The sequence below is a fragment of the Pyricularia pennisetigena genome, chromosome 1 (genome assembly GCF_004337985.1).
Source record: "Pyricularia pennisetigena strain Br36 chromosome 1, whole genome shotgun sequence".
NCBI classification, from domain to species: Eukaryota; Fungi; Ascomycota; class Sordariomycetes; order Magnaporthales; family Pyriculariaceae; genus Pyricularia; species Pyricularia pennisetigena.
This window is the reverse complement of record NC_043740.1, coordinates 4583700-4595816: the sequence shown is the minus strand read 5'-3', so window position 1 is coordinate 4595816 and position 12117 is coordinate 4583700. Positions and strand designations below refer to the sequence as shown.

The 12117-nt window shown below is 53.1% G+C and overlaps 6 protein-coding genes across 6 annotated transcripts; 5 read left to right on the top strand and 1 right to left on the bottom strand.

Annotated features, from left to right (window-relative positions):
* Positions 1–656: 656 nt before the first annotated feature.
* PpBr36_07861 (uncharacterized protein) lies at positions 657–1143 on the top strand (the record flags this gene model as incomplete). The annotated part of the gene is made up of 2 exons (XM_029894995.1): positions 657–737; positions 841–1143. The coding sequence occupies 2 exons, from the start codon at positions 657–659 to the stop codon at positions 1141–1143; spliced, it is 384 nt and encodes a 127-aa protein (XP_029748903.1).
* Positions 1144–1312: 169 nt separating this feature from the next.
* On the top strand, positions 1313–2153 carry PpBr36_07860 (uncharacterized protein; the record flags this gene model as incomplete). Its single annotated transcript, XM_029894994.1, has 2 exons — positions 1313–1341; positions 1637–2153. 2 exons carry the CDS (start codon positions 1313–1315, stop codon positions 2151–2153), a joined length of 546 nt encoding a protein of 181 aa, XP_029748295.1.
* Positions 2154–2168: 15 nt separating this feature from the next.
* PpBr36_07859 (uncharacterized protein) lies at positions 2169–2929 on the top strand (the record flags this gene model as incomplete). The annotated part of the gene is made up of 2 exons (XM_029894993.1): positions 2169–2473; positions 2665–2929. 2 exons carry the CDS (start codon positions 2169–2171, stop codon positions 2927–2929), a joined length of 570 nt encoding a protein of 189 aa, XP_029748387.1.
* Positions 2930–3547: 618 nt separating this feature from the next.
* Positions 3548–6676, bottom strand: PpBr36_07858 (uncharacterized protein; the record flags this gene model as incomplete). Its single annotated transcript, XM_029894992.1, has 5 exons — positions 3548–3590; positions 3684–4336; positions 4416–4588; positions 4655–6257; positions 6548–6676. Coding segments are annotated over 5 exons (2601 nt in total), but the record flags the coding sequence as incomplete, so codon positions are not given.
* Positions 6677–6967: 291 nt separating this feature from the next.
* On the top strand, positions 6968–8853 carry PpBr36_07857 (uncharacterized protein; the record flags this gene model as incomplete). Its single annotated transcript, XM_029894991.1, has 3 exons — positions 6968–7019; positions 7149–8223; positions 8286–8853. The coding sequence occupies 3 exons, from the start codon at positions 6968–6970 to the stop codon at positions 8851–8853; spliced, it is 1695 nt and encodes a 564-aa protein (XP_029748849.1).
* A 352-nt stretch (positions 8854–9205) lies between these two features.
* PpBr36_07856 (uncharacterized protein) lies at positions 9206–9480 on the top strand (the record flags this gene model as incomplete). Its single annotated transcript, XM_029894990.1, has 2 exons — positions 9206–9348; positions 9411–9480. The coding sequence occupies 2 exons, from the start codon at positions 9206–9208 to the stop codon at positions 9478–9480; spliced, it is 213 nt and encodes a 70-aa protein (XP_029748848.1).
* Between the last annotated feature and the right edge of the window lie 2637 nt (positions 9481–12117).

The following is a 12117-nucleotide window of genomic DNA, read 5'->3' as shown; positions in this document are numbered from 1 at the left end:
CCCCCAGTAAGTCCTCAAGGCAGAGACCGGTTGCCCCTATTGTAGTAAAGGTTGAGATACTGAAGCGTCTAGTTGAGCCGGTGGAGGAGACCCGTAACTGTGGCTGATGTCGGAACCCTAGCTATGTACCATACATAGTAGTAAACCTACCAGGCACCTACCTAGATACCTACCTGCCTTATCCGCTTGCATCGTGAGTGGAAATCATATACGTAGAAACAGGGGTGGCCAAGATCCCAGCTCCTTTCCATGAACGTGATTGGCGGGGAGGAGATCGAACCGAAATTAGCCGGCGAAATCCTTTGCTGACGTTGGGCCCCTCGATGATTTCAAGGGTCCCAGTCTGGTTCTACCTCAGTAGGACAGCCACTCACTCCACTTGTATAAGGAGCACAAAACTCCTTTTGGACAGGGATCCAAACAGGGGAGTATGGCGTGCTTAGAGGTTCGGGGCCCATACTGCACCGCCCCCCGCTGGAACATACATTGCGCAGCACAACATAGTAAAGAACCACTCGCTTCTTCTTTTGGTCATTACATTATTTAGAAGAAAAAGAAAGTATGAGAGAGAAAGAGGGAGAGATCAAAGAAAGCCAAGACGAGAAACAAAGAAGCAGTTGGGAGAATTAACAACACCACCCGGTATAATATTCAAAATGAATCTATTTCAGCTCATTTGCGACATCATTTGCGACATACTTTCATCGCTCATCTTTCCTCATGCAAGGGAAAACGAGGTTCGCCAATAAACAAAACCCCATAATAACCTTGTTGATTCCAACCACGAGCCGAAGCTGACCGTAGCAATGAATACAAAACAAAACAAAAAAAAAAAAACAGTTGAGTTTGTTGAACCAACTCATCGACCTCGAGCAAAGCACCTACGACGACTACCACAGCAAGCTGGTGGACATGGGAATGGACTGGAAGGAGCGCTTCGAGCTCTCCGGTATGCGCCGCCCCGCGTCGGAAACTTTTACTAGCGGCCTGCGAAAAGACTCTGGCAGCTGGAGGACCACCAGGGACGTCCGAGCCCGATACGTCGATGACCTGAAGGAGCTCAACAGGGACCTGCATCGACGCCTCGACGAGAGGGGGGGTTATCAGGGCAGGAGAGGGATGGAGCGGCCTGACAAAGTCTGAGCTGGAAAGGGACCTAGGCGAGCAGACGGCGATGCTGGTTGGGAAGTAGACAAGGGAGAGGGCCTGGGCTGGTTAGCAGCGGGCGGCGGCCTCATGCCAAACTCAAGCCTTCCAACGTTGAGTTTATATAGCCCCTAGGCGCTTGTTAAAAGTAGAACCACATCCCTAAATGCTACATGGCAAGAGGTCATGGATAAGGTGCGATTGGGGGTGGAATCCGGGTTTAGTCTACTGCTAATTGTTATGCAGGTGATTTGGGTAGTTGCACCCCAGACAGCCCATTTTCTGGTGAATTTGACTTTGTCCCCACTTGCATGGGTCCCTGCTGAGAGTGTGCCTGCTGTTGCGTTCATTGATTGGAAGGGTTATAAAATGTCCTCCCCACCACGATCTCTTTTTGTCCATTCAAGGGTGTGTACTATACCCACACGTTCTAACCCGAAACAGACCCTATCCCCTTTCAATTCATTACCATAACAAAACACAACACAAGATGCAACTGCGTCCCGCTGCAAACCAGCCCGAAGCTCAACCGGGACCACAGCCCTTGGACGGCACAGCGACGCCGCGTGACCTACTTCCTTCACCCCGGCTACCCTGGAAAAGCAGTGCTTCTCTCGCTGCCCGCTTTGGACGACGGCGGCGTCGACTTCGACACGGCGCTGGTAGCCTGCGGCCTCATTGCCGGCAACCGGTGGAGCGATGGGTCTTTCTCCTTGGACTGCAGAGGCGCCGTGAGTGCGGAGCGCCCGGATGACGGCATTCTGCGCGAGCCAGAGTACTTCTTTCAACTTCCCGGCCCGCTCGAACCCCCCCATATCCCGTCGTGTCGCGCTTCTCACACTGGCGCTTCCCCCATGACAATCTGCCACCCCCTGTGGCAAAGATGGGCGGCAGATGCGACGGCATCGCCCAGGAGAAAAGGGTTGGCCTCGCAGTACTGTATACTCTCCAAATACGGCGACGGCCTGGAAGTGGCGCACCTGCTACCGACCGGCGAGGAAGAGTAGTGGAGTCTGAATGGCATGCAAGACTACTCGCCTACGCAGCTGTGCTCACGCCACTCGGTTGACGGACCAGGGAACCTATTGATGATTAGGGCGGATCTCCATCGCGTTTTTGACGAGAGGCATTTTTGTCTTGTTCCCAAGGTTGGTGAAAAGAGCGGGGGAGACGTCAGTGAGGCCGCTTCAGGTCGCGACGGAGCCACAGCAGAGCGGAAGCCGCCGCAGCTCGTTGTGCATGTCTTCAACTCGACGGCCAGTGGGCAGCTCCCGAACCTCTGGCACAACCGCGCGACTCACCCGATCCCCGAGACGGTGACGGTAGAGTGTCTCTTCGCGCGATTTGCCTGGACCATCTTGAGTCCTGATATCTTCGATAGATTCCTCCCCGCGACGCGTGTGCCGAGGCGACTACTCCTCTGTAACGAGGAGAACAGCCAATGGGGGGGATCGAAGAGGCTAGTCCCGAGTTTTGCAAGAGGATTTGGATGAATTCCAGGTCCCGCTCCCCGAATAGAAGAAGCGCGCCGATGTCTGCCAATGACGCTGAGGATCTGCTGGGAGAGGTGAGCCTCAGTCTGTATGGCAGCGGGTACTTCGGGACAGATGCCTCTGTAAGGTACGACCCCTATCTGGATGTGTTAGACCCTGCCGAGCGGCAAAAGGAGGAGCCTCGGGGTCGGTCACGGAAGCGGAGGCTTGGCTGCGAAGAGGAGCAAAACTGCAAGGATTTTGGTCAGTCTCGACTGAGGAGAAAGATGGAACTTTCGTTCACGAGCTAGCTCTCAAGATCAGTGACATGATTCCCTGCCTCATGTTTTATAGTGATGAAAGATTTACCTCGTAGGGTGAGGAGGGTAAGAGGGGGGTTGCGAGAAAAGCTCTCCTGGATGGCGAGGATGACGGTTGAATCCTCTCAAGTTTTTATCATTATGATGAAGGGGTTCAAGACGTTACACATCCAGATCCAAATAGTGCAGTCGCGTGTTTTGCGGGCAAAAGTTTGTCATTGGGTTCGACCAAACTATGCGGCACAACTCGTCCTCCGGAATTGAAATATCCAGTATTTCTGTTCTGAGTATACTGAGAACCAACCTTCTGCCTCGCCAACATGAAACACCTGTACAATGTGACTGTGTCTCGATTCAATCAAGGTACAGTGTCACATTTTGTTGTGGAGAAATGAGCAATGCTGCTGGCTAAAACGTCAAACTCGGTCTCCCCAGTGTTGGTAGCAGATGCTGGCCGTCATCCTCCGATATTAGCAATTAGCCTCCCAGCTGCAAGACAGCGTCATCGTCGGTCGCAGGTAAGGATATACTTGGCTTCGTGCATCACCAGTATATATATCTGTATGGCCATAGATAAGTCTCGTCAAAAAATACCATCCCCTCATCTCGTCATGCAGACAGCGCCAGGCACGCGTCTACAGCCAATCCAACCCTGTCATCAATCACAGTATTAGGATATGCCTCAATTTATCAAAGAGGAAAAAGTAGCCTTGGAAAAAGCAGTCTTGGAAAGAAGAAAACTCACCTTCCCTCCTTCTGATACACGACATCGCTGATGATATCACGATCCAAGTCTGGAAACATGCCCGCCAGCGTTTCAACAATGTTGGCATGCTCGGCACGGTGAAGCCTCTGTGCCTCTGCCGCCTCTGCGCTGGCCTGCCTTGCCGCCGCCTCCTCTGCTGACAGGTGCTGTCGAGCCTTTTGCTGCTGTTGCCCCTGAGCCTCCTCGGATCGCCGCGCCTGTGGGGTATGCACAGGGCTATCTCGACTCGGGCCCGAGACCGGCGTCGGTTCTTCCGTGAACATGCGTCCTATATGGCTGAGTGGTCGCTGAATGGATCGCAGCAGGCCCGAAATCGGGGCCTCCTTTTCCACATCTGAGGATTCGCCGCCGTCAGTAGAGCGCCGCGGCGTGCCAGGCCTGTTGCCGTCGGAGATGATATCAAAAGATGGTCTCGCTGAGGTTGATGATGATTCACCGGCATTATGGTGATTTCTGCTATGATGAGACTGATAATGTGGCTTTTCTGACTGTGAGGGTGGAAGGGGTGGTGACTGCGGCGGGTGCTTCTCCGCAATTTCCATGACGGCCCGTTCGACGTTTTGTTCGAACTCGTTGTCAGTGATGGTCAGGGTTGTACGGTCCATATTTTCCACGAACTGCACTGCGCCCATCTATGTTTTTTTTTTCAGAAATATTATCAGTTTTGTTCTGTATAACTCGAAATTATAGTGGCCTGTTCATGGGACGTACCAGTGATGAGAGATAATATCCAGCCTCGCCACCCAGCTTGTCTTGGTTCCTAAATCGTAATATGTACTGCACATTGGAAACCAAATGATCAGGGTTGGCTTGGAGGACAACATAGATGAGTAGCGGCATGAAAGAATCGGCTGATGAGTCCGACTTGGAGTGTTTTAGCAGTCCTATGGAAACTGTTAGAAACAATATCTGGCCCTTCGACTGCGTCGTACCTGGGTGACAATACGTACCGAATATAACCTTGCAGCAGTTCAAAACACATATTATCTTGTCACGTGGTGCTCGATATGTTGATATCTTGAGTAGCTCCTGCTGTGCGAGCTTCAAAAACCTTCGTCCACTCTCAGCGATCGGGGGTATGTCCAAGTGTTCTTCCCTCACCCAACCATAGATCTTGATCTTTTGAGCCAGGATCTCATCTCTTTCCACGTCCTCCTGATGCTGACCTCTCCTTCCAGGCCCCATCGGCCGCTCGCCGCCTCGCTTCCTGTTTGGCTTGGACCCTGGTATGGGCTGCGGCGGAGGTATGGCAGGCGAGAAGGTCTGCGTATAGAGGCGGTTCATGACGAGCTTTTCCATGCCCTCGCGCGCATTGTCGAACTCGGCGTCCGAAACCTCACGCCATACGTCACACTGAGCCATCTTGTTGGCAATGAAAGCAAGGAAATCACCAATAATCTTGACTTGCTCATGAACCATCCACTGCCGCTTTCCAAATTCGGATAGAAATGACTTCAGGTACCGGGCTACAGGGTCGGCCTTCTTATTCCGCAACTGTTCGAGGAAGCGGTGGAAGTCAAACGGGAGGGCTGGCTCTTCGTCGGGCTCTGGCGGTGGAGGCCGGTGCATCGATACAGTTGGCGAAAGCACTTGCTCGCCCAGACTTTCTTGCGACGTCGCTGGGTCAGGAATGGTGATGTCCTTGGGCGGCACCGGTGGTCCCGCCTCATCCTCCACTGCCACCTCCTTGGCCTTCCCTGCAGATGGTGGAGAGGCTGACACATTCAGATCTTGAAACTGCGATGCGATGCTCGGCGCCAGCGGCTCAAGACTCGACTTTCTGGGCGGGTGCTGCTGCGGTGTTCCGAGCAGGGGCCCAGCAATCTCAAGTCTTGGCGACATGACCTCATCGGCCCCTGGGCCGCCGCCGTCACCAGTGAACTGTTCCATGATGCTCTGAATCTCAGAGCGGCTGCTGCTCCCTCCGTGTTCCTGTTCATCTTCGCTGACATACCGCTTGTCGAAGTCATATGCCCCATCGGAGGGGGCTGGCGAGGTTGCATCCGAGGATCGACGGGCGTTGGAAGGCGTTCGGGAAGGTGGTCGTGAAGCATCTGGGGTCGGTGGGGTTGGGTCGACGTAGGTGCTGGCCTCGATGGTCAAGTACTGTGTTGCAATAGTTGTTGAGGGTGCACTAGTGGGCTTGAGGGTTGCTATCGACGAATCCATAGTTTCGGCAGGTTCCTGGGCTGGTGGCTCGGTTGTAGATCTTGATTCCGTGCCAGTTACCGTCTTGTCCTTGACGACTTCTGTAGCTGAGAGTGACGGTGCCTCGTTGAGGTCTATCAGGTCCTCGACCCGACCGTTGGTCTGGTTCTCGTCTCGTGGAGCCATGTTGGAAGCCGTGGTGATCGACGGGTGCTTCAGGTCTGCTTCAGGGGATGCGACAGGCAGAGACGCGTTCAACTCTGCAGCTGTGGTGACCTGAGGAGCATGTTCCCAGACGGAGCTCGTGACCTTGGACTCCTGGCCCGTTCGGTCGGAAGACGACATGCAACGGAGCTCAACCGGTGGGGCTCCGTGCCCGGTGTTTGAGGTCCTATTGGGAAAGGTCTGGTATCCAATACGTAGGTAAGTCGGAAATCAATTGAGTTTGGATCTACGACCAAGCGCAGCTAGGCCCCTGGGTCTAGGTTGAGTGGCAAGACGGTTCCGGTCTAGATTGTTTAGGCCCAGATTGTGGGATTTCTCGTGACCGTACGCGAGGCGGGCCGGCTGTGGTAGGTCCGAATGAGCGATTCTTCTAGGGCGACGGGTGTCCGACCTTTGCTGATAGCTCTTCAAGCAAAGGCAGTGTCACCAGGATCGGAGTGTTTCTTGATGGCGGGGCAGCGGTCACACACTTGCACACAGCCAACGTCACGGGCCGGGGCATGACCGCCACTGCTGCTACTGGACCCTTGCAATGTCAAATGCAAGTGGCAGGCCTTTCCCAGCATGTCCAGTGTCCAGGCAGCAACAGCAACCTCGGACTGCGGGTTAGGGTTTTTTTTTACAATGTGGAGACTGGCGAGTGCCCCACTTGTCGCAACATAGAATCCAATAATCTCACGCGCAGAAAGGGCGCCAGCGACTTTCTGAAGTAGCTGTCCAACGACGCGTGAAGTGAAAGGCATTGAGCGCATCTATTCAAAGCAGCAGCACCACCGCCGCCAATCAAAAATTGTATCATCATCACTCTAATTTTCTTAGGTGCACCTCTATAGCCTGGAACATATAGATCATAGTTTGCCGAAAACAATTCCTGCGGTACCCATTGCAAAATGGGACGCCGGTCCGGCCGCGCAGCGGCGCGACGGGCAGCAGCAGCCCTAGGTAGGTCCACTACTCCTGCCATGTGTCATATCATGATATACCACCACCGGCGATGATCTACCTTGCGGGACAAACAGCCCCTCCTTGTCATTGCATTCTCGTTATTAATGCGCATAACATCCGAAATAGAAAGCACGCCCAAACACTACCAAACGATGGACGAAGATGAGCCCATGGCAGATGCAGCACCAGAAGCGGAACAATCCAAGGATAACGACAACGAAGATGAGGAAGAGGACCCCGCACATGAACCCGAGGCTGAGGACGAGGATGACGAGAACAAGTCAGGCGGTGATGAGGAGGAAGACGACGAGCAGCCCGCCGAAGAGGCGGAGGATGAGGAGGAAGAGACTGCAAAGTCACCATCCCCGCCCCCAGTTCAGACAGTCCGGCGCAAGCGACTTGGCCGGCCGCCCAAGAATCGCCCGCCAGACTGGGACAACATGATTGAGGTGCCTGTGCGCGAGAGCGAACTCAACACGCCCCGTCGGCGTGGCCGGGGAGGCTGGCGCGGCCGTGGCGGCCGTAAGGGCGCAAGTTTGGCACCGACGCAGCAGGCTGTCGATAAAGAAGGCACCATGATGGATATCATCAACGATGAGGTTGCGCTCCCTGAGGATCCCGAAGGAGAGACCAAGGTGGACAAGAACGGCAACCTGCAGGGAGGGCGCGAGTACAGGTGTCGGACGTTCACAGTCGCCGGCCGTGGCGACAGGCTCTACATGTTGTCGACGGAACCTGCGCGTTGCGTGGGATTCAGGGACTCGTACCTCTTCTTCACCAAGCACCTGCGGTTGACCAAGGTCATAGTGGACGACGAGGAGAAGCGCGACATGATCGAACGAGAGATCATCCCACACAGCTACAAGGGTCGGTCAATAGGTATCGTCACGGCACGGTCTGTGTTCAGGGAGTTTGGTGCCCTCATCATCGTCGGCGGGCGGCGCATCATTGACGACTACGAGGTGAGCAAGGCGAGGATGGAGGGTGTTGTTGAGGGCGAGTTGGCCGATCCAAATGATCATTTTGTTGTTGGCGAACCCTACAATAAGAACCAGTATGTGGCATGGCACGGTGCTTCTAGCGTTTACCATTCTGCAGCGCCTGTGGTTCCGCAGCAGACTGGCGTGTTTGTGGCACCCAAAAAGCGGCGTGTTGCTGTCAATGACACCAACTGGATGTATGAGCATGCAAAGGAGGCCAGGTAAGTCCCCATTCAGCTGATCCAGATGGAACAACTGGTTATGCTAACAATATCATCCACAGCAACTTCAACTCTATCTTGACCGGCATGCGTCAGGCCAACCTGCAAGGAGTCTACGACGTGCACACAAATATGATGCACTACCCAGCTACGATGCAGCCTACCCATGCTCGCATTGAATCAGTTCCGCTTGAACAGCAGCAGCAGCAGCATGAGCAATCAAAATTACAAGACAACGACGGCACATCAGGCTCCACAATCTTCAAGCCTCTGCCTCCAACAGTGCCCCGAAACTTCCGCGTGGTCGACACCGTCCTTGAGACGCCGCCTTCAGGAATCGCGCCAGCATCGTATGACCGGCGCTTCTTCATAGACGGCGATAGGGCTGGTTGCGCGAATGGCGGCACACGCCACCGTGGCAGCATTGACTTCCTTGCGCCGTTCCGCGGGCTCTCGGCTGTCCCGGACGAAATCAGGGACCTGCTGCCGGCCGAGTGCCGAGCAGCATTTGACCAAGCTCAGCAGCGGGAGCGCGAGTGGCACTCTAAGTGGGGGCCGGAGAAGGAGGCCGCATGTAGGAGGGATCCGGTCATTGACAAGGCGATTGTGCCGATGGTGAAGATGGTGTGAAGACCTACGCGAGAGGTTTTGGAGTGTTGGCACACGCAATCGTGCAAATGCGCGATGAATCATGAGGTAGCATGGGTAGGGAGGCATGTGTTCACGGGGTAAACATACGCCAATCTCACAGGACTGGCTTTTTTTTTTTTTCTCAGTCGACTGTCCGAGCCACGTATGTCCGGGCCACACGCCTTTGTATGATAGGTATTTTCCGCCCTCCTAGGCGTTGCAGAGGGAGTTTTGGGGCAACCTTACTGGTGTTAAGAGGCGATACAATGTTTTATCCACGTATAGTAATTTCGAGATCTGGAACAAACAGCCTATGCCGACTAAGTGTTAACCTAAACCCAACCCCTCACTAATGCCCTCCTATGTGAAAGAGTCTGTGGTCAAGTCGTGGCAGTTATTCCAGGGGGTGCTGATCACGGGAAGTAGTCAAGAGGATTCAAAGCCAGGGTCCTATGTCTCTCGGGTGTGCGATGCCACGCAAGACATCCTGTTACGGTATGTGTCAAGGTGTCTCTCAAGCCCTTGGTTCTTTCGTATCTTGCCATGACTAAGAACAGGTTTGCTGTTTACACGCCTACCAACGGCGAGGCGGCAAACGGAACATGTTTTCCGGGGAGGAACTACTAAATCGATGGTGTCTTCTAGCAGGTTTTAGAAACAACCTCGTGATCTATCCAAGGCGTCCTTGGGCAAGTGGCGACGCTAGCCTGGAGGAAGTAGCCCGCGGAGTACGTGGCGCTGTATCGTAGTGGAAGTGCGAAGAAGCGTGGTCTGGACCCTGATAAAACTCGAAAAAAAAAAATGAAGGAAAAAAAAAGAAGAAGAAAACAAGGTGTGTGATGATGGTCTTGACGGTGCGATGTCGGTAAGTGCTACTCGGGTTACTTGACTCTGCCCCCCAGCAAGCCCAAGGTAAACATCTCAATGTTTGTTGGGTATCTCTATAAGATCGATTCTATTGTCGTAGATCTAACAGATATAGACTTTCCGGATTCCGGCAGTCCTGACTCTCTACCAAGACTAGAACCAGCCTAGAACTACAACTACCAGTAGCTCATACCCACTGACTATGTCAGTGCTGGTTGCTGATTGGGGCTAGAAGTCTTCATTATTCGATGACGGGAATCGAGAATCGATACTCAGGACCCTGAGCAGATTTACTAGGATCGCACGTCGTCATGAATTTCTCGACCGAGGGTCCAAGCCGAGCTTTGTGACTGAGAAGATGGGAGGGGGTGACTTCCAGACCCCGATGACGCTCGCCAATAAACTGAGGGGTTTCATGGTCTATCATGTGCAAGTGCGAAAAAAGCCGCGCATTATCACAAGTGGTCCCTTGAACGTGGCTGGCCGACGGGGCTTCTCCCAGCGTCTAAAATCAAATTAGAAATCGCCCAGACGCACATTTTCTTTGCCTCGTCCTTGCTGGGCAGGTGGAGTGTTTCTGGGCAAGATTTAAGTTGTCTCGTGCATGGGGTGGGTATCAACGGTTATACGACGACACGGAAATTGCGGATTCGAAATACTACCGGCACTCTTGATTTTCAGCCTATTCTCGAAAGGCATAGAACCTTCCGCAAGAGTGTCTTGTTATGATGCCAACTAAGAATGGAGACACATGGCAGGAAATCTACTGTAACAGAAAAAAAAATGTAGATAAAATATTAATATACTAGTTATCTGGAAATAGTTTGTCCGATCGATGAGAACCACCACAACCACGGATAAACAGAGAATCGAACATCCGGGAAATCCCCGGTTGTACACAGCACCGAATCCACTCCCAGTCAGTGATATCACTTCCACTCCCTTTCGCCGCCATTCCCTGTGATTAGAGAGGCTGGGCTGTCGTGGCGAGATGTGGTTCATTAACCGTTTGATGAGCGAACCGCGCTATTCGTGCGATCATATATCTGTTTGGACGGCCAGACAAGGAAAAGGCTTGGAAAAAAAGAAAGGTCACCGGAGACAACCATGTTGCGACATGTTTTTCTTCTTTGATATTTATCCTACTATATTGCAAACTTCCTAGGCGAGGTCTGCATTCCCGGGGTCAGGTTCGAAAAGATTGGGGAACAGGGGCTTCAATACAGCGTTGTTGCTGGCCACCGCCAGATGCGCGTGGTGCAGAATGCGGAACGCACTCCGTGCTAAAACCCCTCCCCCTCCCGCTCGTTGCGTGGTCGGCACGCTGACTGGGGGGCGGCTGCTTGTGGTGGGTGTGGGTGTATGCGCGCGCGAGGGGCTCTACAATACCATTGGAGCGAGGGACGATGCACGAGGTCATAAGCTGCAAGGCTGTTTTCCAGTCAAGAAATTCTTTTTTCAGTATTTTTTTGTATTAAAAACAAGGGTTATTTTTGGACACCCCATTGGAGTAGTGGCATACCTTAGTAGGGACGAAGGCACCGTGTTTCATACAAAAAATACCCTAAGTGGAATAGAGCTTTCCTGACATCAGACAAAGCTAAACATCTCACTGGACGAATACATGGCTCATGTATTTCGGTACTTGGACATCAAGCATCCCAGGCCATGACCCCCGGGAGACAGTGCAGGTGTCCGCCTCCGCCACCCATAGGTTTCTGGTTTGGCACCATCATAACAGACACGTTTTCGTTTTCCTTTGATCACTGCGGAATAAGATCAGGCCCTAGGCCCAGATCGCGGGTGTGCGAGGGCTGTGCCAAACATGACAGGTGACGTCTGTCCTGCATACACTACCAATTTCTTCTTCGCCCCCGATCCGAGCCACGAATCCCCTAGGCAAAAATGCCCCGTCAACCTACGGTATTCCATTAGCAAGCCTTTTCTGAGTCTCCGGGAGGGGTTTGCTATCCATAACTGATTTGGGAAAAAGAGTCATCCGTTCGATCATTTTTGCACCCCCCGGCATATTACCCTACCGAATACGTACGATGAGCCGATAGTATTTGAGCGGCTTGCCAAGACTGCCTGCCTGGCAAGCCTGGTAGGTAGGTGTGGATGAATCAAGGTCTTCGATACGGACGTGATTTCTCGCATTTGTCAGTAACATAGGCGTCGCGGAAGGTGAGCGAAGGGCGGGTGGGTTGCGTTTTAATTATGCAGGCAAGCCCACTCACTCCCTCCATCTCGAAAGGGGTTAGGATTTATTTCAAAGTGATTATTTTGTTTCTCGTTGTGGTTGGTTCAACACAACGCCTGCGTGGTCGTTCGTTCAAAATCACCCTTCCCCAGTTTTAGTCTGATGTGTTCCCTCCCCAATTGTAATGCATTCTCTCC